Source organism: Zonotrichia leucophrys, chromosome 10 (genome assembly GCF_028769735.1).
Source record: "Zonotrichia leucophrys gambelii isolate GWCS_2022_RI chromosome 10, RI_Zleu_2.0, whole genome shotgun sequence".
NCBI classification, from domain to species: domain Eukaryota; kingdom Metazoa; phylum Chordata; class Aves; order Passeriformes; family Passerellidae; genus Zonotrichia; species Zonotrichia leucophrys.
Genome location: NC_088180.1, coordinates 18,971,186 through 18,996,500, shown reverse-complemented (window position 1 = coordinate 18,996,500; position 25,315 = coordinate 18,971,186). Strand labels below are relative to the sequence as shown.

The 25,315-nt window shown below is 46.1% G+C and overlaps 2 protein-coding genes across 5 annotated transcripts in view; one reads left to right on the top strand and one right to left on the bottom strand.

Moving 5' to 3' along the window:
- IQCH (IQ motif containing H) overlaps positions 1-17,992 on the bottom strand; it is a 73,203-nt gene extending 55,211 nt beyond the window's left edge. For 2 of the 4 annotated variants that reach the window (XM_064722255.1, XM_064722257.1), the window contains exons 1-7: positions 17,783-17,992; positions 9,038-9,124; positions 7,088-7,232; positions 6,782-6,898; positions 6,357-6,454; positions 5,786-5,879; positions 4,032-4,154 (exon numbers count right to left, since the gene is read on the bottom strand). In XM_064722255.1, the coding sequence (XP_064578325.1) occupies positions 4,032-4,154; positions 5,786-5,879; positions 6,357-6,454; positions 6,782-6,871 (405 nt within the window). In that variant the 5' untranslated portion in view covers positions 6,872-6,898; positions 7,088-7,232; positions 9,038-9,124; positions 17,783-17,992. Of the gene's footprint in view, positions 1-4,031; positions 4,155-5,785; positions 5,880-6,356; positions 6,455-6,781; positions 6,899-7,087; positions 7,233-7,391; positions 7,484-9,037; positions 9,125-17,782 lie in introns of those variants that run through there. The other 2 variants (XM_064722258.1, XM_064722256.1) reach the window with 2 other exon arrangements.
- On the top strand, positions 7,706-24,157 carry AAGAB (alpha and gamma adaptin binding protein). Its single transcript, XM_064722259.1, has 10 exons — positions 7,706-7,818; positions 11,727-11,917; positions 12,389-12,485; positions 13,144-13,233; positions 15,599-15,682; positions 20,261-20,343; positions 20,760-20,847; positions 21,422-21,526; positions 21,907-21,956; positions 22,537-24,157. The coding sequence occupies exons 1-10, from the start codon at positions 7,743-7,745 to the stop codon at positions 22,612-22,614; spliced, it is 942 nt and encodes a 313-aa protein (XP_064578329.1). The 5' UTR covers positions 7,706-7,742; the 3' UTR covers positions 22,615-24,157.
- Positions 24,158-25,315: the final 1,158 nt, after the last annotated feature.

Sequence of the window (25,315 nt, the reverse complement as noted above, 5' to 3'; positions counted from 1 at the left end):
TTTAACAACAGATCTTGTGTTATCCTCACCTTCTCTAAGCTCTTCCAGCAGCCAGAGATGGCTCTGAACTGGCCATTTGGAAAAACTGAGCTTTGCCCCTTTGATATTAGCACTGCTGCAATATCTGATTGTATTTATCAAATTTGATAGGCACAGCTCACCTTCCTTCAAGGTAAAATATTGACTATTAAAGATAGGAATCTTTCAATTAAAGCAAACTGCTGCTTTTGTGGTGTTGATGCAGAACTTGGGTCTGCCTTTGCTTAATTCTTTCTTCATTGAAAAAAACTGAGCTTTGCTGAGCTCTGCAGCTCTCCCAGAAACCCAGATCCACCAGAACTCCTCCCCAACAGGTGGGACAGAGAATGCAGGGAGGACTTTGGTGCATCCATGTGGGATCTCAGGATCTGAGTCCTGAGGTGCCACCGAGAGCACCCTTGGGGGGCTCGGGAGTCCTGGAATGTTCCAGAAGTGTCTGGTGGCTGCACTTTGATCCTACACAGGAGACGACACCTGTATGAGGACAGGAGGGTTTCACCGGGTGAATGGTGAAGGGATAAGTTAATTAGAGGGTGAGACACAGGGTTTAGGATTTCTGTACAGGGGGGTTTAGAGGAGTAAGATGGAGGAATTGGGGCGTGTCCTGTCCTTCTTCTTCTTCTTCTTCTCCTCCATCTTCTGTGGTGATGGTGGCACTTTGGGATTGGTCATTACTAAAATGCACGGGAATAAGAATAAAAGGATTGGGGAAAAATGATAAATATTGTACACGTAACCATGGTATAAAGATAGGTGACCGTCCGGAGGGCAGCACAGTGTGCTCATGGCTGGCTGCTGAGCAGAGCTCTGTCGGGCCGAGAGAAAATCTTTTAGATAAACAATTAATAAACATAAAAACCGAAAGAAGAACTGAAGCCTCTTCTCGTCCTTTGATACGCGGCTGCCCCAAGGCCACCCCGGGCCTTTCCAGGCCCTCCAAACAGCCGAAAACCGGACACATCCACACCTGCTCTGTCACACAGCAGCAGCAGCACAGAAGGGAGCAGGGCAGGTGATTGCTGATGCTTTCCTGGTGGGCACAGGGCCAGGATCTGTGGGATCAATCCCTGCCTGGGCTCAGGGTGAGCAGCAGCCCGTGGCATCCCAGAGCTGCCAGGAACTGTGCTGGGCTGCACACAAACAGCCTCAGCAGCCCTGCCTGCCAAAATCACACTCCAGCTCCAACCCCACGTGACAAGAACTGGATAAAAACTTCAAACAAATGGTGACCTTTCAAAAGATTAATTTGTTTACCAACAAAACGTTCTGCGTTTGTCAGGAGAGATGGGGTGACCTTCACATTCCCATTTCCAGGTTGAGAGGATGCTGACTGCACTCATCTGTTACCTTAACTCTCTCCCAGCAATTATTTCCTTTTTATTTTTAGTGACAAGAGGATTTTATTCACTCACCGTGCTGCTTGTTATGATCACACACCCTAATACAAATGCAAGGAGCTTCTTTTGATTTACTGCAGCGTGACATCAATTTGTTTAAGTCTCATCCTGCCCCCACTGCCAAACTCTGCTTTGGCTGTAATTAGAGCCACATGCCTGCCTTTAAAACACAATCAGCTCTGCGCCACCAAAAAACCTGGATTTCTTCTGCATCTTCCTCCAGTCACTTGAAATGAAAGGAATTTCCCAGCTTTGCTTTATAATTTTGAAAATAAATACACTTTCAGGGATAAGCGTTAATGATTAGCAGCATGCAAATGCTGAATAAAGAATGAATAATTGAAGATATGATTAGAATGGTTGTGCTCAAACAAGTGAGCTTAAAAAAGCCCCAGAATCACTGCCATCACCATTAGAGCCACACTAGATAAGATGCAACTCATAAAGGCTAGAAATCATCACCATATTAAATTCTACCTCATGAATAAATGAAAAGGTTCCTAAGTTTACAGTATAATATACATTTATAAGAAAACAAGGACCCAAAAGTGCCAGTATAATTCTGTAACAGAACAGCAGCCCTATGAAAACAGAAGGTAGAGCTGTGAATCTTTTCTACATTGCAGCAGCGCATCAGAATTATTTTTGCTGCAATTCAGATTACTGTTCCTTTGGCTGGATACTCCATGGGAAGTATACATATTTAATAATTATCCACTCATCATTTTTCATCTCTCATCCAGATATAAGCTGCAAAAAAAAGTGATGCCCAGTGTGTGTTTCAAAGAGAATTACAGCCCTCATTTTAAAATAACTACAGAACTTGGCAGAGGATGAAGCATTATTATTAGACCCAAAAAGGTCCAAAAGGGCAACAGTTAATTGTTCTTAGTTTCTATAATAAAACCCAGCATCAGCAACTTTATAATACCAAAAGAGCAAGAAAAGACATCATTTTTGGTGAAACAATGAAACCCTGACTAATAATTTTTCCAACTAGTGGAATGGCAGGATAATAAAAAGCCCGGGTAGATTTGTGCTTGACCCCTCAGGTCACCTCCAAGCCCGACTTTTCAACCTCCCAACTCTTCCAGCCGCTCAGCCCTCGCTGGAAACTCCTGAATGGCGCGAGACAAGCAGTTAGTTTGGAATTTAATGGGAATTTGCTGGGGTGCGGGTGATTTTTGGGGTATTTTTTGGGGTATTTTTTGGGGAGCCGCTCGCTGACCCCGCGGACAGCGCAGGGACGTGCGCGTACGGACAGCGCCCCCTGCCGGCCGCCCCTTCAATGGAAATTTCCCCAAATTAACCCAAACTGTGCACCGGACACCGCACCAGATTCATTGGCCCTACCGCTAATAATCATAGGTATCATCATATAGATCATATCAACTCCCTCAAGTGCTCCCTTTAACACCAAACATATCTCAGCAAATAGCAACTGCAAAAATTTCACAGCCAGAGAAGGCAGAACATCCCAGCCACACATTGTGCCCTGAAATTTTGAAGGGAATAAATCAGAAATATCTGCTTGGATTTTAAGCCTGTCAGCTCCTCACTAACTGTAAATATGTATCTGGGAGCCTGAGCAATTCACAATTCACATTAAATATTTGCAGTTTAAATCCCCCAGAAGTTCTCTGTGCTCAGTGCATGTTTCAGGGAGAGTGCTGAAACACATGGCTCTCTGCAGTCTGATCATATTCCTCTCTGTGAGTGTTTTAGAGTGGTTCTAAAAACCTATTAGCCATGATGCTTTTTTCTAATTAACTCCATTATCACAGGGTTAGACAAATCACCTCTCGAGTCTGGGCAACAGCTTTCCAAAAATCATTTTTTTACAAGTGGCAGCTCACAACTGTGCCATTCACAGATTCTCTTTGTGGTGTTTAAAACCAAACACCCAGAATCTCTCCTAGAGCACTGGGCTTGCTGCAGGATGCTTCTGTCACATCAATTAAATTTTAGGAGAGCATCCCCATGTGAGACCGTTGGCTGTGTGGACCAGAGCGCTGTGCTAAATTTGTCAACATAATTGATTTTTTGGAGGGATGGATGTGCCTACTCTTTCTTGGGTTTTTTGTTTTTTGGAAAGCATTCTTTGCTAAAAATATCATCTTTACATTCAACTGCTGCAGAATAATTGCAGAACTGGCAGCGGAACCGAAATTTGCAGTTGCAGGAGGGAAATTTGGGAAAATCAAAACTTCACCTTGCACAATTTGAACACTCCCAGAGCAAAGAGAGGAATGGGCTTTTAATTCTTGCTGCACCTTTGGGTCACATGCAGAAGTCCCCAAGCTCCAGCTGATCTCCTCTGCCTGATTTTCCTGACATTCCTGACCATGCACATCCCATGGATATTCGTATTTTTGCTGGATTTCATCCTGGGACATAAACCTGTTACATGTCAGATTTCTTTTCCCCAGTATCACCACTCAAAATATTTTGATCTTTAAATACCCATGTCAAAAAGCAGGAAATTATGAGGAAATAACTTTAATGTGACTATTTTATTTAGGACTAGTAAATGTTAACTGTAATAGTGCAAATCAATGCATACAACAAACCCATAAAATAATAAAAGTTACTTACAGGAGCAGATTTTTTCTTAGCTATAAGTGGCAGTCTGGTCTCATCACTGGGAAGTTTTAAATCAGCTTTATTCTCCATGTTCTCTGGGTCAAGCATGATTTTAAAATCCATTTCCACCTGCTGCTGAAATATAGAATAGGGATAATCCTGAAATAACTACACCAGAGCTGAAGTGTGTAGAAGCAGAAACTGGCTAACAAGTTGTAAATTTGCAAAATAATTATAAAAATTGGTATGTTTTAACTCCACACAACTGGGCAAACAGCAAAGTGCCTTTGCTTAGATGGAAAAGTTTGTAAGGAGTGGAACTACTATGCAAATGGACACATCAATGCAGGCACAGAACCTGATCATTAGTAAATGAGGAATTAAAAACCCCTGACAGTAATCAGAATTAAAACACAGTTCTTAATGCACTCTGTGATCTGCATGGAATGAGCTCGACTATTCTGCTAATAAAAATCATGATGATTTAAATCCCAATGGGCAGAAAAAGACTTTAAAAGTTTCTTCTTGTTATAAGAAACACCTAAAGCATACCTATAAACCCCAGAGGGATGCCCTATGTTTTTACGGCAGTAGAAGTTTTTTAAGTTAAAAATATTTTGGTGCATATTCTTTTGTACAAAAGTAAAAATAAATCCAGGAAAACTTCAATTTTTGCAAATAAAATATGCCATAAAAAGTTCAAGAATCATTAGATGTGTACTTGAAGCATTGAAGAACTGTGTTACTTTGTGAAAGCAGTAAAAATGCTTTAATTTATTTATCTGCACTATATATTCTCTCTTCTTTTGATGGTAATTACAAGCAGATGTATCAATGAGATGCTCATTTAGATTTGGGGTTGTAAGAACACAAGTTATTATCCAAGCCAATTACTCTTTTAGCCACATGGCTGCACAGAGACAGAAAGTTCAATTTTCACCTCATCAGTGCTTTTGTGGTATTTATTTTATTACCATAACACACCGTTATGCAGGGAGGAAACTGCTGGTGCTATTAAAAAACAGAATTGGGGGAATTGAGCACCTTTCAATTAAAGCAGGAGATGGTTCCCAGTGCAAACTCCTCACTCAGCTGCCAGGGAAATGATCAATGCAGGGGGAAAGTGCCACACAGGGTAACAAGAACTGGAATTATTAATAAAAAACCACCTGATAAAAGGGGCTTGGTTGTTGGGAATTTAGCTGCTAAAGACTGGAAAAGTACAAAACCGTGGCTAATTCCAAGTCCTGCACCTGTGTTGATAGCGTGTCCTTGGGCCTGGCTGTGGTAGGATAACAAACAGTGAAAGAGACACGAGAAAAGAGAGATGGAACCCCTAAGGAATGAGGAAGAGTTCATGGTATAGTTTAACCAATAGATTGCTTGGCTTACAGAATATTCATAAGCTTATTATTTGCTGTATAAGTGTTTGATGCTTTCTTCAATAAATTGGACCTGTGTTGAACCACCTGGTGTCCTGGTGCCCTTCCTACGACACTTGGTCAGCTTGGGTGGGTGGGAAGGGCCAATTCCAGCCTGCATGGATGACCCTGGGGTCTCTCCCAACCTCAATGCTACCCTGGGCTGGGAGAGGGCTCCCCTCTCAGCTGCTCCTTCTGCTGAGGAGCTTAACACTTCCATCACGGGGTGCTCTCACACCCTGATATCAAAGCCTGATCTCAAAGCCTGACTCCAGGCAGTCAGAGCATTCTGGGGTGCACAGGACACCCATGGGTGTGCAGCAGGATCAGGCTGTGGTGTCACACCCGTGGGGCTGCTCTGCTGCTCCTCTGCACAGCCAGGGCCGGCACCCGGGGCAGGACCAGCTGCTGCTCACAGGCTCCAGAACCAGGATTCCTGCTGGGGACAGAAACAGGCAGTGAGCTTCCGAAAAGTGACTTGGATTTCACCTGCTAAACCCACTCTGCTTTCAGCCACTTCTATCCAAATGACTGTATTTTTATTTAAACTTGCATTTAGCAGAAATAAAATCACACAAGTTAGCAGAGCACTGCCGAAGCCACTTCGAATTGCATTTACACTTGTATATTTTTTTAACTTAAAATCAAAATAGGAAATTACTAAACTAACTACTTCTATCCAAATGACTGTATTTTTATTTAAACTTGCATTTAGCAGAAATAAAATCACACAAGTTAGCAGAGCACTGCCGAAGCCACTTAGAATTGCATTTACACTTGTATATTTTTTTAACTTAAAATCAAAATAGGAAATTACTAAACTAACTTTTTCTAGGTCAGTACTCCCATTTGCTTTACATGATTACGTCACCTCAGTTTTTGTGTCTTCCTGCAATAAAATATCTGTTTCACTTACCACTTAGGGGGCTCTTTGGAATTTACTTCTTTATTACCAGCTGAAGAAAGAGTTAACTCTTGGCCATTTATAACACTGGAATAATTTTCAGCTTGTTTCTGTTAGAGGGAAAAAATATGTTTAGCCTATTACAAAGATATAAAGGATGTTAATTTTATTTAACTTGGTTCATTAAGCAACTTTGCTTGACTGAAAAGTTGATAAACTTTGTGCCTCTGTAAAAATCTGATTTTGGCTGATCAAGATCAGTTAATTCTGATGACCCAAAAAAGGGAGCCATCATTCTGAACTGTAATGTCTGAGTAATCTCATCAGCTGCTGATTGGAAAAGGATCTTGTAACACAACAAATAAGTGGCCCAAGTGAATTATTAACACAGACTTAAAAAACAGAATAATTGTCTGGATCTGCTCTATTTTACTTACTCTCAGCCCAAGTTCAGGCCTGTCAGCTGCTTTTCTGAGGTCACAAATATCCACGGCTTCTGCATTTCCTTTCAAGTTGGTTTTTTCCATTTTAAGCTTCTGAATGTCTTCTTGAATCTAAAAAGCAAGTTAGGACAAAAATCGACCAAACCCTATGGGGTTAATTCAAATTAAATTATTCCTAAATATAGGAAAAAAGATCCATATGACTCCCCATACTTCTGTACTATTATAAACAAGAGAATACAAAGCCAAGTACTTAAACTGATTGTAGAAAAGCTGGAAAAACTCAATTTTAAAACAAACCCCACAAAGCAGTGACAATAAACTTCAGGACTGAGATTCTCCGCTTAAGGAACGATGTTTCCTCGCACATCTCACACATGGCACAGGTGCTTTCGGCGGGCAGGGATCTCAAAATCCTTAAGGAGGGACACAAACTGCACGCAGCCTGTGAGGAGAGCCCAGCCCATGTCAAACCCGAGTATTCACGTTAAGCAAACAGCTCCGGGCTCCCAAACCCCGCAGCACCCACAGCCCGAGCCCCGCTCCCTCCCGCTGCCCCTCAGGCAGGGCCGAGCCCCGCGCGTCCCCCGTCCCCTCACAGCACCGGCCAGGGACGACCCGGGGTGCCGAGGGGTAACCCGGGATGCTGAGGGTGACCCGGGGTGTCCCGGCTGCTCTGCCGGGGCAGGAGAGGCCAGTCCGGGCAGGGAGGAGCCGCTCCCGGCGCTGTCCGAACCCACCGGGCAGCACCGGCCCCGCTCCGGCCGCGGCCATGGCGGCACCGCCGCTCCCGGCAACGGGACGCGCCGGCCGGGCGGCACCATCCGCCTCGCCACCGGGGGGGGGACAGCGCATCCAGCGGGGGCCGAGCCCGCGCTCCGCCCGGTCCCTCCCCCGGCCGCGCCCCCCGCGGGCGGTGGTAGCGGCGCGGCGGAAGGGGCGCGGCGCGGGCGCCATGGCGGCGGCAGCGCGGCCGCTGGCGCTGCTCACCAGCTGTGCCGCGGGCTTCGCGCCCGAGGAGCTCGTCAAACGTGAGTCGAGGCCGCCGCGGTGCCCCAGCGGGCGGAACCAGGGCTCGCGGCTTGCCCGCACCCGCGCGAACCGGGCTGGCAGCGGCTCCCTCCAGCCCCGGCCCTCAGGGGGGCTGTTTTCCCCTCAGGGTCGCTGCCGTCTCCTCACAGATCCAGATTTCCCCTCAAGGTCGCCGCCATCCCCTCACAGTCTCAAGTTTCCCCCTCAGGGTCGCCGCCATCCCCTCACGGGCTCAGTTTTCCCCTCAGGGTCGCCGCCGGCCCCTTACGGACCCAGTTTTCACCTCAGGGTTGCTGCCATCCCCTCACGATCCCAATTTTCCCCTCAGGATTTCAGCTTTCCTCTCAGGTTCTCATTTTTCCCGTCAAGGTCGCAGTTCTGCTCTCAGGGTCCCAATGCTCCCCTCAGGACAGGGGGATCGCAGCCAAGGGATCGAGCCCTTGCAGAGGGTATCAGGAGCCTCCTCGGTGCTTTAAGGAAATAATTCACCTCTTTCTCAGTGCGGAGGGACTGAAAGGGAAAGCTAAAAATTCTGTCCTGCAGCTGGTAGAATTGCAGATTACACTCGGTGCCGAGTACATAGAACTCATTCAGTAGGAAGTGGTTTTTCCTGGGAACCACTTGCCACTTGTATGGCTCAAAAGGGGAACACAAGATCTGATAGTAGAGAAAACCATGGTGGAATTTCTGGTATTTTGAAAATCGGGAGATTTCCAGGAAGAAGCTGTTCATGATCTTGGTGGGTTGCCTATGTTAGGACAGCCCTGTTTTTAGGGAGTTCATGAACAGTTTGCTGTGCACACTGAGATGTAGAATTTAACTCCCTCAAATCTTCTCTGGATTTATTTTTCTCTCTTTCTGAGCAATTCTTACTTAGAACCTCACCAAGCACAGGGCTGCCCCCAGGAACTGGCTCCCTCCATCTCATTAAAGCACATTTTGGAACAAAAATAACGGTACAAGATATGCAAAGGCTTCTCTGTCAAAGCAGCTGCAGGACACTGAATTATTTAAAGATTCCACACCTAAAATATTATTATTGTTTTTGAGGAAGGTATAAGCAAATTGGAAGGAATTACTCAAGGTTCCTCTAGGTTTCCCCTTTGATTACTTTGCATAGTGAAATAAAACAGGTAGAAAAGGTAGGTGAGCAAAAAGCTACTTAATCTGAGAAAATCTTAAAATACAAGCTTATATATTTTTAAGACTAGTACTCACTTTGGAATATCTCAGCTTCCACTGCTCCCAGTACCAAAACTGGAGTCTTGTCTGTGTGTCCTCTGACTGGGTTACATTAAAACCCTCCTGAAAGAAATAAAATCATTGGATAAAATAAATACCATCAGCATCTTAAGTCCCAAGTGACATTAAATCAGAGGCAGCAGACTGTAAAACAGTCAAGGACACCCAGGCAGGGATGGGGCAGCAGTGGGGAGGGTTTGGAGGGGGGTGAAGGAACCTGCCAGAACTTTCCAGGCCAATTCCAAGACTTTTTCCAGGGTTTTTCTCCTGTTCAATGGAAAATGTCTGGAGGATGAGAAGCAGCTGATGGTACATTTGCTAGATATATTTTTATGTGTTCAGGTTTCTCTGAATGCTTTAATTCATGGGACACTGTGGCAAAACAAATCTTTTTCAAGTGCTCAACATAGATCAGCCTTATTATTGTGATGTATTTATCATCTCAATTTTTGTGATGTATTGTGTTATTATTGTGATGTATTTATCACAAAACTGCAAATAAGATTGGTTCAGTTTTCTTCTATCTGATGTGATTGTTCTTCCTTTTCTTTTTGGATTTTTACCACTCCCCTCCTCCCCAGCATATTTGGGCTCTCTTTACTCCTTGGTGTCATTTTAGGAGTATTTTTTATGGTTTATTCCACCAGGTGGCTCTCAAGGCCCAGAATGTGGGCACTGCTCCATGTACCTGACAGCTCTGAGGATTTGGGAGCATTTAGGGCATTATGTTCTTAAAACAGTTATTCAATCTGAAAAACACTATGGAAAGTGGTAAATATCTTAATCTCTTTGGGAAAAAAAACTGCAAAAAGAAGTTGTAATCATTAAAAAATTATTATTACACACACAATGTGCTAAAAGTGCTGAAATACTACTTGGGTGTTAGAGAACAGGGCAATTACTGGGAGAGAAATTCCACAGGGAGCTGGCAGAATCTCAGCATGAAGGATGGGAAATCAGCAGCACAATGGGATGAAAGAAAACCCCTTAAAATACAGGAACAAGCAGCAGGTGATAGGAAATGGGACATGGCCTCATTCTAGCAGTGCTTTCAGACCTAAATTGTCCATGAACTCTTCTAAAAGATGTCCCTTACAAAGCAAATGTGAAATTCATATCAGCTTCTGAAAACCTTTTCTGAGGGTTCTTTCCCTTTGTATCCTTGTTGGGGTGACTGACTCAATGACTTCAGAGCTGATTTTGTTCCTCACCCCATTTTCCTCCCCAAGTCTTACTGCTGATTTTCTGGGTTTCTGTAATTTCTGTGGAGCCTTTTATTCTTAGCCTCTTGATTGACTTGTAATTCTGTTAGCTCAGACTGATTTTAATTTACTTACTTATTTTTAACTGTTAAAACACTAGTAAAGGGAAGCTAATATCATATTCCAAACAAAACCTCTGAGAATACAAAGCTCAGAACCCAGGTTGGTTTGGTGGTGACTCAGGATCTTTGTCCCCCAGCTCCAAAGTGAGGTGGGTAATCTTAGCATGGAATATCTGATTAAAGATGATCACCTGAAATCATCTGAAAAATAATTGCCATCCAAAATAAATCAAACTTGAACCTGGAAAAATCATTTAGATGTGGCACTTCTTATTTTAAGCAACCCTGAGAGGAGACTCCTGTTTCATCCTCTTGAGGAGGAAATGCTACAGGTTTCTGTTTCCAAGGTCACATTTCTCCCTCAGATTCCATCTCCTCCCCAGGGCTGCAGATAATCCTGGTTTGCAGCTCTCCTGCCTTGTGCCCCGTGCTCAGTCACCAGATCCATTTCTCAGCTTTGCAGTTTAGCTGTAAAAATCACTGCAGCCTTGGCAGGGAGGTTTTCCTGTCTCTTTACTAATAAGATACAGATAAATTCAAATTCAGCCCCAGACTATTTGGGGAACAGCCCGTTCCAGCAGCTCCAGGAACTCTCAGTACCTTCAAATACAAATCCTTGAAAAGCCATGGGCTTTATTCTTTAACTCTTCTCCTGCCCCAGGCAATTCTGGATGACTCAGTCCATTTTAGAAATCATTGACCTGTGTTCCAAAGTGTCCACGAGTTCATCCAGCCTGAACAAGGTTTCCTGGCCTTTCCCTCAGGGAGCACTGGGGTGCTGTGCTTCCAGCTCTGCTTCAGCTCCAGGAGTGTTCTGGAAGGTTCCTGCCTCGGAGGGCAGAGCCTGGCAGCCCCTGAGCAAAGCACTGCCTTGTCATGGTTGAGCTCCCACGTGGAATTTAATGGGAATTGCAGCTGAATTGTAAGAACTGGGTTTATTTTCTCATTAGTTACCTTCAGCTTTTGGTCACAGTTAAACAGATCTTTACATCTCAAGGAGCATGCAAGGGTTGTAGTAAAGTTTAGGTTTTCTCTCCATACATCCTGTTTACAGCTACTGAGTGTGAGGTTAACACTTGAAAAGGCATTTCCAGGAAAACAAAAGGCTTTCTGCAGCTTCTGGGTCATACTTTAGATTGAAAACTAGAAAATGAACTCTTTTGAAAGCTAAGCAATAAAATCTGGGACAGAGTAACAAATTGAGTTGAATTTTTAAAGATTGTGATTATGTACTGGTTTGTTGTAGTAAAGATGGATCTGCATTGGCACTGTGCTTTTCTAGACAAATGATTTTCTTGCTGCTGCTTTTACCCTCCTCCTCACCCATTTTCTCTCCTGCAGGTATCACAGGAGAAGATGACCTGACTGTGGGTGCAATAACACAGGGAAGAGTGAATTTCTACCCCTGGACGATAGATAACAAATACTATTGTGCAGATATCCACCTGTGTGTGGTCCCAAACACGTTCCACGTGACTGCAGAGATCGCCGAGGCTGTGCAGGCATTTGTGGTGTACTTTGACAGCACAGCAGTAAGGGCTCTCCTGCTTCATTCCCCTGCCTTCTCCCAGTGACAGCCATAAACCAGAACCTCCACCCCTCCCCTCTGAGTGTTCTATTCACTGGCAGAAGATCAATAGTCAATACTGGATATTCAATTTCCCTGCTAACAATAGCAGCAGTTTCCTTCTCCCTTACTCCTCTCCTCCAGCTGCAAGAGGGGTTTTCAGGAGCCATTATGCCACCATGGCAAACCCATCTGCCAGCTTTATTCCTAAAGGCTCCTTTAGGACAGACAGAATTTAGGGAGCTAAACATAAAATTCAGGGCATTTCACCCAAAATTGTTTCTACTAAACCAGCAGCAGTGAAAACTGGTTTAGCAGAAACCAGAAAGGATGAGACAAAAAAAGCCCATTTCTTTATATAATTCAATTCTTATACTATTAAAAATTAAAGTATTGCAGGATGCATTCCACAGAACACTTTTCTTTTCCCCTGCAGAAAACTGGACTGGAGGGTGTCTCTGAATGGCTGCCCCTGACAGAAGAGTGGCTGCCAGAAGTGATGATCCTGGTTTGTGACAGAGTGTCTGAGAACGGTAGGAGACCCAGAGAGCTCCCATCCTCACTCAGAGCCATTAGCCTGCACAATAATTGACTTTGTAATTACATCAACAGTTGCCTCTCAGAGTCGGGGTGAGAGTGGCCTGGAGAGCCCAGGGGAGCAGGAGCTGAAACCCTCAGTGGGATGTGTTAGAACACAACCAGAATTTTACCAGATTGCTCAGAGTCAGCTCTGTCCTGCCACTGCAGGGGGACTAAAACATTCCTGCTGCTGGATGTGCATGACCCTGCTGAAAAGGGGGAGCACTTGGTTGCTAGTGCCATTTTTTTGCCATTTGGACATTGAGCACACACATTTGCTGGGGTTCTAGACAGCAGCGAGCTGGGAGGTGCAGATGTGTCCCTGCAGCTCAGTTCAGTGTCAAACCCAGAGTCAGCAGAAGTCTTCATTCACACCTGCATTGTGCCCTCTGCAAAACCATTTGATTCTGTTCCTCAGTTCCAAGGAGGAGTTTAACTCTAGTTTTGGAAGCCACAGTGAATGGAGGATCCATGCCAGCTGCTCTACATTTCCCATACACTCCTGAGCAAGCAAACTTTGAGGGAATAAAACACAGCTAAATATTCTGATAAATGTACTGGTACTGGTCTCAGATCTGCACCTTTAATACCCATTTTTGTCTCCCAATTTAGGTGTAAGCAGACAGAAAGCTCAAGAATGGTGCATCAAGCATGGCTTTGAGCTGGTAGAGCTCAGCCCTGAGGAGCTGCCTGATGAAGATGGTAGGTCTGCTGCTTCTCTTGCCATTTGGAGACTGAAAAGTGCCCAGAAATCCTTTCTGAGTAAAGCTGTGCCCCTTGCAGTTGTTGATATGGCACATGATTACAGCATGGAATGCTCTGGGTTGGTGGGGCTGTCTCAGCTGTAAAAGGTCAGGAGGGGGAGGAGGTTATTTCCTCTGAGAAATTCCATTTGTCCCCTCCCAAATCCAGCTGCTGTTTAGCACCTACGTCAAAATATCTGCTCCTTTTTCTGGCACTGCCCTAGGACTGTATTGATACATCAGAAGTTTATATTCCACTTGGAAAATCAATCTAAAGAAACATTTTTCTGCATGAGGGCAGAAAAAGTCTGGTTTAAAAAGACTTGAAAACTATTTTGTGCTATCTTGGTACAAACAGTGACATGATAGGCTGAAAACTGCAGGTTGTTGAAAACATTTCAGAGCAACAGGAGCTGTTACACAGGAAATAAACCAGTTTCAGAATCACTGGCTGCCCAACATTTATAACTTGAAAAAAAAACCAGCAAGAAGAGTCAAATGTGGTGTTCCACTCTTGAAAAGTGACTGTGCATTTCCTGACAGCCTTATCAGCATCAGCCTTATCTCCTCACTTCAGTGACACAAAAAAGCATTTACACCTTACCTCTCTGGAGTAAAATGAGATAACTGTGGGCTGGAGGGGAATTAGTCACTAACATTTGCTCTATTTCAGGTTCTCCAAGCACACTGCAGCCACCAAAAATAATTCACTATAAAATCCTCACTGCTACACATCCCACCCCTCTCCCCCCTTTAAGGGCCTGCTAAAACTGGATCTTGAGGAGCTGGGAAATCTCCCTCTCTCCCCAGCATGCCTTTAAAAGTGTTTCCCTTTTTTTAGTCAAGGAGGGAGATTTACAGATTTGATTCACAGAAACTGGGAAAATCGGAAGTGAGGACTCCTTAGACTAAACAAACACTAATTGCTTTAAAAATAGTAACCTTTAATCAAGTTATTTTCCTATTGAATAATTCTTGTAAAGAACAAGCTCTTTGCCATTTATGGGAACAAGCTCTTTACCATTTCTTTAATGGGAATGGTAACAACTCAGGATGTTAATTTGTGGGATATTGGGATCCATGTTCTTTCCTAGCTGTTTAATCTGGTGGTTGATTCACTGTGACTCATGCAGAGGAGGAACTGTTCCTGTGAGTAACTTATTTACCCCCCAAACATTCTGGGTGAGCTACAAAGGCACAGCAGCTGCTGTAAACACACTGGGCCAATCTCTGCTCCAAATCCTGACATTTCAGGCAGCTCATCTCAAACTGGAACTTTTGTTTTGACTCATTGCCAGTTGTTTGCACAGGCAGGACAAGAGCTCTAAACTGGGACTCTTGATAAGGACTCTGATATCAAACCAAACAGCAGCACCACAGAGGGCAGAACATCTGATTTCACCCCGAAGTGCATTTGTAAAGGCAGTTTCAATTACTGCACCTGATCCCTGAGTCACTTGAGTTTGATTTCTAAACAAAAACAGTTTTGTATCCAAAGGATTGTTTGGGTGGGTTTTTTTTCCCCTTTGTCAACCTGCACAAACATGGGAAGCTGACTAAACTGAGGAAATGGGAAAACTGACTTGATCCAAAGTGGTGTCAAATCTATTCAGTAAATAAATTAAAATCTGAATAATGCTTTCCCTGGGCTTTCAAGTTCCTGTAATTCCCAGGATTACTGGAACTTTTGGAGTAAGATATTGTGGGGACAGCTTTACAATATTCCTTTCCATTTTTTACAGGCATCATGCCCTTTTTAAATGGTTGTCTCAAGTTCTTTACTTTCTAAAAGAAAGAAAAATAATTCTGGTATTTATTTTCTAATATATTTCTATGCTGTAGAGCATTGTAAGAGATCTTGGGGTGAAAGATTCAAGTTTCTTGTCTGTTGTTATTAAATTTATATATATGCTATAAAGTATAATATACTGTCATATTATTTATGATTAATTTATTAATATTTATAATTATAATATATTAAAGTATATTATACTTTTATAATATGCTATAAAGATGTTATTTAATGTAGGCCTCCTGTTAAATATTTAACAAAAAGGATTTAGATACCTGCAAAATGCTGAGCCCACAATTCATTATACCTAATTTAGATACTTCCAGTATCATTATCCCTGGAAGCTCAGCCCAAGAAGTGAGGCATTAATTTACATTTACTTGGCCTCTCATCAGTCCAAGGTGAAAAATGTGCATTTTGTAGCAGGAGCAGAATTGGCAGTGATTGTGAGAAGCCAAGAGAGGCTTCAGGCCCACCCTGGAGCACGGGCTGGTGTTGGAGCCGCTCTCAGAGTTGTCTCTGTTGTGTGCAGATGATTTCCCCGAGTCCACGGGAGTGCAGCGCATCGTGCAGGCCCTCAACGCCAACGTCTGGTCCAACGTGGTGATGAAGGGGGGTAGGTGGTGCCAGGGCCTGGCCCTGCAGCCTGGGGGAGCTCACATGGGGCAGCTGGGCTGGCACAGTGGCACCTTCCCCAGGGCCCAGGCATTGCTTTCACCCCCTTGGTGTCACAGGCAGTGGGTGAGCTTTATCACAGAATGCTGCCATCCATGGTTTGGGTGGGGAGGGACCTCAAAGCTCAGCTTATCCTCTGTGCCACACTGCTCCAAGCTCACCCAGCCTGGCCTTGGACACTTCCACCCACAACTGCTCTGTGCCAGGGCCTCACCACCCTCACAGCAAAGGATTTCTGTCTAAAACTGCTCCTGTTCCCTCTCTGCTTTAACTTGCACTCTACCAATCATTTCAGTTAAATATTCCAGTAATCCTGCAGGTTGCAATGAAAACTCAAAGTTGATTCCACCAAACTCTAGTAAGAAATAGGTTGTAATCATCAGCTTTACCAGACTGATACATGCTTCAGTGTAGAAGTAAAGGTTAAATTCCACATTTGTTGTAGGGGATTTTTGGTTTGTTATTTAAATTTTTGTACTAGGGATGAGAATAGCAAGTGCAGAGATGAGATTTGGCAAAGGAGCCGTGTCAAACATTTAAGGGCTGTTTTTGCTACAGAAAACCCCACTTGAGTACATGGAAACCACAGATTTTATTTACAACAGTGCAAAAAATGGGCAACCCCAGATAATTTCCTGAGGAAGCTGAATATCAGGTAGAGTTAGAATTTGGAAAAATCACTTTAGCCTTAGAGTCATCAGAAAAGGAAATGCTGTGGTTACAAGGGTAGATCCTTCCATTTACTTGAAATCCTTTAATTCCCTTTCTAATCACACAAACTGCTACAGAAAATGTAGGAAGATAAAACTCTTCAGGAGTGCTTGGCCTGGAATTTCTCATTCCCAAAGCCTCATTTCACCACCAACCTTCCAACACCTCTCTGCTCCCTGATGTCCCATTTCCCTCTGCTGTGGCTTCTCCCTTCCCACAGCCATTCATGGGGAATGAAAGCCCTGAGAGGCTGCTGTGTCTGCAGGGTGCTTGCTGGGACTCAGTGAAACCAGGCTGAGAATTGTTAACCTCCATTTTTAATGCAGCTTTTTGAGGATTTCTCATTGCCCATCAGGACTGAGGTGAAGGTGGGTTCTGACTCAGTGTAACCATTGCAGAGAGCCAGGTAACCTGGGCAGATGGTGTCAGGTTATTTATCTCACTTGTGCTAAAAACGGCTTTTTAACAACACATTTCCTGTATCTGGCAGATACCACCTTACAGAACAGCAGAATTTAGTCACATGCTCAGCTCCTCACAGGGGGAAATTCCTGCACATCACTGCTGTGTTCTGTAAAGGTCAGGCTCCTTGACAAATCCTGATTTTCTCTGCACAGCACCAGCCCCACACAGCCCTGCTGCACCACCACAAACCCCTCAGGAAGTCAGCTATATTTGGAAGGTGTTGCAGCCTGACTGTGCCTTCAAAGGGAAATTGTTGAGCTCATTTTGCTTAAAATAAAACTTTTTACAACCTGTAACATATCTTTTGTTTTCAGCTTCCTCCAGATCCTAGAAACTGGCTGCCATGTAAATCCAACTTTAACTTTTCCACTGAAAATGAGCTGCAACTCCTGGCTGGTTAAAAACCATGCAGGGGGGAGTTATCAGAGACCCTAAGAGAGTTCCAATAAATACATTTTGCTAGTAAATGTCTACTAACAAATACTTATAGCACTGTTAGATGCAGCCTTCATTCAGCAGCATTGCCTTAATTCAAAACCTGTTTCCATGAGAATTTAAATTTACAGACAGAGCAGGAATAGCCTTTTTCAAGCACAAACACCAAACTCATTATTTTACTGCATTAAGCCCCAACACAATTCTTGTCAAGCTGCAGGTTTTTTCACACACCTACTCATTAAAATTTTAAATTTCAGATTTTTTCTCTCACCATTAAATGCATCATTCTCACACAATCCATAAAAATAATTATTAAATGTAACAGAGTTGAATTAGAAACAAGTTTACACCAAGTGACCAATGCCAGGTGCTTTGTGAGTGAATGGAGCAGCATTATCTCTGCTCCAAGCCAAAGGAGCAGCCTTACCTGGGACTCTGCCAGGTTGGTTCTCCAACCTTGGAGCTCCCTTCAGTCTCTGCAAGTTTTCTTGAGCAGGAGAACGTGAGGAATTCTCCAGGTACCACATTTCCCTCCCCACAGAGGCATTAAACTGCTGTTAACCTTCCCTGTCCCTGCAAGAGCCTCTGTGGCAGGAACAGAAACCATTTCCAGCCCTCCAGAAGAGACTGCTTGGCTTCTTTCCTGCTTAAATCCCAGCCTGAGTGAGCCCAGGTGAAGCTGCTTACCTCAGGTGGGGCCAGGAATGAGCCTGCCTCTAATCACAGCCAATTAACCTCATTTAGGGAGGCCATTCAAACACATTGTGAATTTTGATGTGTTAATTCCAATTTTATGTGTAAGGATCACCATGTGTCAGCTGGAGACAGGAGGAATAATAATAGGTAAAGGCAGTGGAAAACACTTGGCCATGAAACTGGAATGTGGGAATGCTGAATCCATGTTTGGAGCATCATGAGTGGTTCCTGTGGAACTACCCAGAGCATGGAATCTGGAAAGCTTTGGGTGGGAAGGGACCCTAAATCCCACCCCATTCCAGCCCTGCAGGGGCAGCCACAGCTGCTCTGGGCTCCACCATAGCCACCGACTCCTCCATAAGTGGGATGAGCTCATTTTTGGCTTTCCTGCCTCAAGAACACTGTGTAAGGCATCACCCACTTCCTGAATTGCACCCAGAAGTTGAAATAACTTTTACATCCAATAAATGGAGTTTATAGGAAGGGTTTTCCAAGGGTGTGCCTGCAACCAAGTGTTGTGTCTGCCTCCTCCCTAAACATGGATCCAGGGACAAACAGCTGCTGTTCAGAGATCCCTGCTGCACACTCCAGGTTTTTCAGAAGGGATGACATTTGTAATAACTCTGGCTGAGGTTCTGCAGTGTTGGAGGAGGGAATGTGGAGCCACTGCCATTTTTCTGTGCAGGACAGACTCTGATCCCAGCCATGAGCGAGGGCCATGATTAGATCACTGCATCCAGCCCTGTGCCAGTGTGGGAACGTTCTCTGTCCGGGACATTCTGCACTGCAGTGTCCAACCGTGCCTGAGGTGACTCAGACATTGGCTCCATGTCCACCCTCACAGCCTCCCCAAAGCCAGCTCTGCTCAGCCCATGAAACTGGGATGCAAATCCCCAACTTCATCCTGCACTCCCTGTTCACTGCCCTGCTGCACTTCACAGGCAGCTGAAGGTTTTCCAGGGAATTCATTCAGCTCCACTTCCTCCCACCCCTTTGGCCAGGGATCTGCTGAAGCAGCAAAAGGGGTAAAGCAGAGCCAGGGGCCCCAAATACCTGCCAGGGATGGGGCAGAACAGATCAGCTGCAGGAGCAGGGAACAGGGAATGGGGCTCAGGAATTCTCTCATGGAGATGTTTGTGTGAGTGCTGGATGGGCCCAGCTACACATCCAACCCCTCAGGAGGAGAGGCTGCAGAAATGGCAAGGAGATTTGGGCAGAGCATCCAAATGACATCACCTCAACAGTTGAGTCTAGAGCTTAGGCATGAGAGTAATAATTTAGAACATACTTCTTTTAAAAAGTAACATTAAATCTTGCTTCTGGCAGAAGTCATTGTTTCCTGGCTATTTCTGGTACAATAACTTCACATTTTTTCAGTTTTAGTTGACTAAAATACAAAGGTTTGCAGAAAAATCTCCTGAGTGCCTTGTGTAACTGCAAATATTTACTACTCAGTGCAAGGCCAGTTTGTATTGAGTAGTAAACTGACTTAGAAAAACCTGACTTAGTAAAAAACACCTCATCATATCACCCATTATGCACATATTTTTATATAAAACAGGTTTAAAAATACGGCCAGTTCAAATTAAAAATACTGCACCACATTTATTATCTTAGATGATTGTTCAGGTTTGAAATCACTTCTTAGGTTGGGTTTTAAAACAGCATTGAGATACAGCCTAGGCCAGCAGTGGGGAGAGCCCAGAGCACCTTGCAGTGAGAGGAAACCCTGGATTTGATGGATGAATCCACCCAGGAATTCTGAATTAGATATTTAACAATTCTCTTTGCCATGATTGTCGTGCCCAGCCTGTTCAGTGTGAGCAAAGGCTCTCCTTGCCTTTCCTGAATCCACCCTCAGACTTGGGGCTGCTTCCCATGGAGTTAAACCTGGGCACCAGGAACAGCAAATTCTGCTGCTGGATTTTCCAGCTGCCCATTTGGAATTTACCAGCTCAGATCCCAACGGAGCAGAGGCTTCCAACAAGCTCTGAGAAGACCCCACATCTCCTGTGGCTCACATTCCCTTCCCTGGGGGGAATATTTAGCAGCAGACACAGTTTAAAGCTTAGAATTGATGTGAAATTTCTGCTTAAAATCTGTTTGCAAGTGCACTGGCACAGTTTTGCATGGTGCTGTGAAATTCCCCCTCTCCCACCTGGCCAGCCCCAGTATTTGCAGTAATTTTGGAATTTGTGCTTTGTTGCAGACAGGAGCCAGGGCTTTGGTCTCCTCAGCACCTTGGCAGGAGCCAACAGGAGCCGTGGCTGTGAAGAGACCCCGGAGACAGAAGTAAACAGTGACTGCAGTGATTGCAGTGATTGCAGTGATTGCTGATTGCTGCTCTGCTCAGGCCCTGCCTGCATCCACTGGGGCGGCTGGGACCTCCCCTGGGGCCACAGAGCCAAAGGAAAGAGCACTAAAAGCTCCACTCAAGATGGCTTTGATTATATCCTAATTATCCCCTTTGGGCACAACAAAACCTGTCATTCCATGGTGTTATTGGAAAAACCCCAACAAACCCATCCTGAAATCCCTTCCTGCAGCCCCAGCTCCCAGTGCTGCAGGAGGGGCCTTCCATGCACAGGTTGTGCAGTAACACTTTGGGATAACGTGCAGGGGTTTGAAGGAAAAGCTGGGAGCACCTGATTTGCTGCTGATGGTTTTCATGCATTACTGGATACTGAAATATCTTTGTGTCCTGCCAGTCCAGGCCAGGAGAGAGGGAGCAGTCCCAGTCGGATGGTGGGGAGGATGGAGCTGGCACACACAGCCTGGAGCCTGACAGTGCTGCAGGTGAGCTCAGCACGCCTGGCAGGGGCACAGGGCACTGCCAGAGGGCACTGCCTTACCAGCCCTGTGAGACATCTGCATCTTTGATGTGCCCTCATCAGCTCATCCTTGATTCACTCTGTGCCTGTGAATCCAGACCATTCTGGAATCAGCAAGAAATCTTAAATACTGGATGAGCTCACATGTAATGGATCACAGAATCATGGAATCTGGAATTTTTTGGGTAGAAAGGACCTTAAAGCTCATCCCATTCCAGCCCTGCCATGGCAGGGACACCTTCCCCTGTCCCAGGCTGCTCCAGCCCTGCCCAGCCTGGCCTTGGGCACTGCCAGGGATCCAGGGGCAGCCCCAGCTGCTCTGGGCACCTGTGCCAGGGCTGCCCACCCTGCCAGGGAAGGATTTCTGCCACAAAATTAATCACCACTGTAACAATGCCATGATTTGTCTTTATGAGCAATCAGTAAATTAAGTTTCTTTCTCTCTTATGACATTGGAATTTGCAAATGGGATTTGCAGCTGTTAAAATCTTGGTTTTCTGCTGAGAAACCAGAATGGTTTCAGCCAAGCTGTATTTCAGATCCCATGCTGGACATGGACATCCAGGAGCTGGCCAGCCTGACCACGAGGGATGGCGACCTGGAGAACTTCGAAAGGCTCTTCTCAAAGCTGAAAGAAATGAAAGGTAACGCACCAGGAGAGATGGACCTGAGCTCTGGCACCTCCTGCAGGGGCTCAGAGAGAGCCTGGAGTGAGCTGGGGAGCTGTGAAATTCCTGTTCTCCTGCCTCAGGTCCTTGAGAGGCAGCTGCTCTTTCCATTCATTTGTCCTTTATCTTGATAATGCTCTTGAAAGCAGCAGGTGTTGCACTGGGAGTTCCCAAACCCAGGGCAGGAGGTTTTCCCTGCAGTTCCCAAATCCAGGGCAGGAGGTTTTCTCTGCAGTTCCCAATTCCAGGGCAGGAGGTTTTCCCTGCAGTTCCCAAATCCAGGGCAGGAGGTTTTCTCTGTTCTCTGCTCCCTCCTGAGCTTCACAGCCCCTCTCCTCTCCTCTCCTTCCCCACAGACAAAGCTGCCACGCTGCCCCACGAGCAGAGGAAGCTGCACGCAGAGAAGGTGAGCCTTGGGAATTGGGTGGGATCAGTAAAATGGGTGATTTCTTTCCAAGCCACAGTTGCTGCTCCTGCAGAGTTCCTGGATTGAGCAGTGAGAACAAACCACACAGTCCTATGAGACTTGTCAGGTATCTCCCAAAAACTGAATAACCTGGAAGTGTGAAATACCAGAAAAGCATAAAATCCTGGAATGGTTTGGGTTGGAAGGGACCCTGAAGATCATCTCATTCCACCCCAGTGCCATAAAAAAATGACTTTCCCCTTTGTGAATTCTGAGCTGAAAGCCCTGCAGTCACTGGGGGTGCTGGCCAGCTTGCACAAGTCAATGGCAAAGTCTGGATCTCCTGGAGAATTTAATGATGCCTTGAATAGCACAGGTTTTGTAGCACAGGTGCCTCCCGTGACCTGAACCATTGCCCTGTGCTGCTGAAATTCCTTCACCTCAGGGAGGATGTGCTGCACTCACAGAGCTGGGTGCCAGATTCAGCTGCTGCTCAGTTCCTGCTCTTTGGATGGCAAATACAAAATCTTCAGTCGTGTGAGGGGAATGTTCTCCCTTTCCCATCTCTTTCCCACTGTAGGTGGCCAAAGCCTTCTGGATGGCAATTGGAGGAGACAGGGATGAGATTGAAGGTCTCTCCTCGGATGAAGAAAACTGAATTCCTCTGTAGCTGAAGTGCCAGAGCAATCCTGAGGGAATGATCCTCCCCTGAATCAGTGTTCATTGCCAAAAACCCCATTTAGCTGCAGCTGCTGCCCTTGGTGACAGCGTTCCCCATGTCCCACATTCCACAGCATCTCCAGCTCCAGAGCCTTTGTGTGACTGTCCTGTCTCCTCTCCCAGAGGACCTGGGGAGGTGACACGTGTGTGGTTCAAGGAAACAGTGATGAGTTTACATTTTACAAATGAACATTTTTATGATTTCCTCTCTGGGGTTTAAATAAACAAATGTGCTCCCAGTTATCTCTGCACACAGGGCTGGGGCTTGGGAAGTCACTCCTGAGTTCCAAACTGCATTTTTCAGCTGTAGGGCTCTTGGATGGTTTCGTGGAGCTTTTCCCAGTTGAGACTGGCCAGATTTGGATGAGCCATGAGCAGGAGGTTGCTGAGCCCCATCCTGCCAAGTGCCAAAGCCATTGCACGTGGCCCCAGGCTCGGATTCCGTTGGTGTTGTGCACACTCCCTGGATTCCCACTGGAATGCCAGGTGGCTGCTGCTGCTCCAGGGCTGGAGTTCCCTGCCCAAACCTTGTGCAAGGCCTGGCAGAGTGCACAGAGCTGCTCTGGGGAGCTCTGTCCTCAGCTCCCAAAGCCCTCGGTGCCCCTGGGTGGGTCAGTGCCCACTCCCTGTGTGTTCCCTTTCCTGGAGGGAGCCCCCATCACTTCCACAGCAGCACAGGGCACAGAGCCTCTGGAATGAGGGACATGGAAGGAAGGTGGAGCCTGGTGAGGAGGAAGGGGAGGTGCCACCCTGGCTGCTCTGTGCAGGTACAGGCTGTGGATCCACAGGAAGAGTCTGGCCCCAAGAACTTTTCCTTACCCATCTGAAAATCCACCCTGTTGAGCACCCTCAGTTAGGAATTCCAATATTACCTTTTCCAATGTCCCTGAATTGCCGAGTCCCAGGACACGGGTTTGCCATCGATTCTTGGATGGCTTTATGTCCTGCAGCACTTCCAGAGTGCTCCTTGAATTCCCTTTTTAATGCTGAAGCACAGGTGAATGTAAATCCTCATTCTTGGAATGCTGGGAATAATTTCCTGCATGGAAGCTGCAGCGTTCAAGGACAAGAGCTGCAGCCTCACTGGCAGTTTGGGAAGCGTTTCCCAGCTGAGGCCTGAGCAGGAGCTCCCCCGTGGTGAAACACCGGGTGTGGGAAGAGTTCTGGAATATGAGAGAGCCAAGGAAACTCCTGCCAGGGACACCTTCCCAGGGGCCCTGCTGTGCCTGCACCTTCTGTCCCAGCACAGAGAGGGGCACAGAGCTGCACGGGCTCATTCCCAGCAGGCAATCAGTGGTTTCCATGTTGGCCTCTCGGCAGCTGAGATTCCTTCTGCCCTTTCTAAATCTTTGTTGTGCAATGCTGATAAATGGCCAAAGTGCCAAGGGAATAGAGTGGAGGCAGCGAAGAAAAAACTGGACACTTTATAAACCCATTCTTTAGACATGTGATAGAGATGTGACTTTTTAAATTTAATGAGATCATATCAGTTAAAACCCAGTGCTTTGCTGCCTTTTTATGAGGTAGCAGCAGCTCATTCCCATACTCAAAACTCTTTTAAACATGATTTATTGTAAATGTGGGTCTTGTCTGTGGGGGCACAAATCATGGAGGCAGGAAGCGTGGCTGAACACACTGGGAAATAATTTAATGATCCTTTGAGGTTGTTGTGTTGTGGTTTAAAATCAAGGTTTACTTTGCTGGTGCTTATTTTTTTTGTGGGTTGTTTGGGGTTTTTCTGAAGAGACCCTTTGGTTTTGGCTACGGAATTTCTTTACAAAATAAGAAGTTACAGAAATGAATAAAAGGGGCATTAGCGGAAGAGCAAATTTGTGCCTCTCAGTTTCTCTTTGTGTAGAATTCCCAGTTGGTTCCACAGAATCCCAGAGTGGTTTGGGTTGGAAGTGCCCTTAGAGGCCCCCAGTCCCACCCTGCCACGGGCAGGGACAGCCCCGGGTTTGAGTCCTTGTGCCAGCCCAGGGCTGGTGCTGCTGCAGCATTCCCAGCTCAGACATTCCCGGTGCTCCTGGGCTGGCACAGACTCCCCTGCCACGACCCAGCCCTGGCACCCAGCCCGGCCTGCAGCACCCGCTCAGGCCGTGGCAGTTCACTCTGTTTTGGCTGAGGGTTTGAATTCCTCCCTTCCCGTGTCCAGCAGGGATGGGGACACTGGGGCCCAGCAGAGCCCCCAGCTCTGCCCGGGCTCGCTGCAGCCTGCCCGAGCTCTGGCCAGCCCAGCACAGAGCCTGCACCAGACCCTTCAGCACCACGTGGCTGCAAACCCGAGTGGAAAAAGTGTTCTCGTAAATCCTGTCAGGAAACACAGCCCAAAAGCAGAGAATTCCAGTGAAAGCCTCGGGGGCCGTGAGTTCACAGCAGGATGGGATCGCGGTGTGCCCTGGAGCCTCCCCGGGGCTGCCCCGAGGCCACGGAGTGCCGGGATCTGTCCCTGCCCTGCCCTGCCCGCCATGGGCCTGGGAATTCTGCCCCGGGCAGCGGCACCGCAGCCTGGGGAAATGAGGAAAACCTTCCCAGCAGGAGCACAGGGCAGCCATGCACGGCTCACAGGGAGGGAGGGTGCGATCTCTGCTCCTCAGGGCTTTCTCCAGGACTGACTGGCTGCACTCGTGTCTGCAGCT

Excerpts from the sequence above, each read along its gene's own strand:
- AAGAB (XM_064722259.1), top strand. The coding sequence starts at position 7,743 with ATGGCGGCGGCAGCGCGGCCGCTGGCGCTGCTCACCAGCTGTGCCGCG. Across the intron at positions 11,918-12,388 it reads TGTACTTTGACAGCACAGCA|AAAACTGGACTGGAGGGTGT; the intron begins GTAAGGGCTCTC and ends TTTCCCCTGCAG. Across the intron at positions 20,848-21,421 it reads GGAGCCTGACAGTGCTGCAG|ATCCCATGCTGGACATGGAC; the intron begins GTGAGCTCAGCA and ends GCTGTATTTCAG.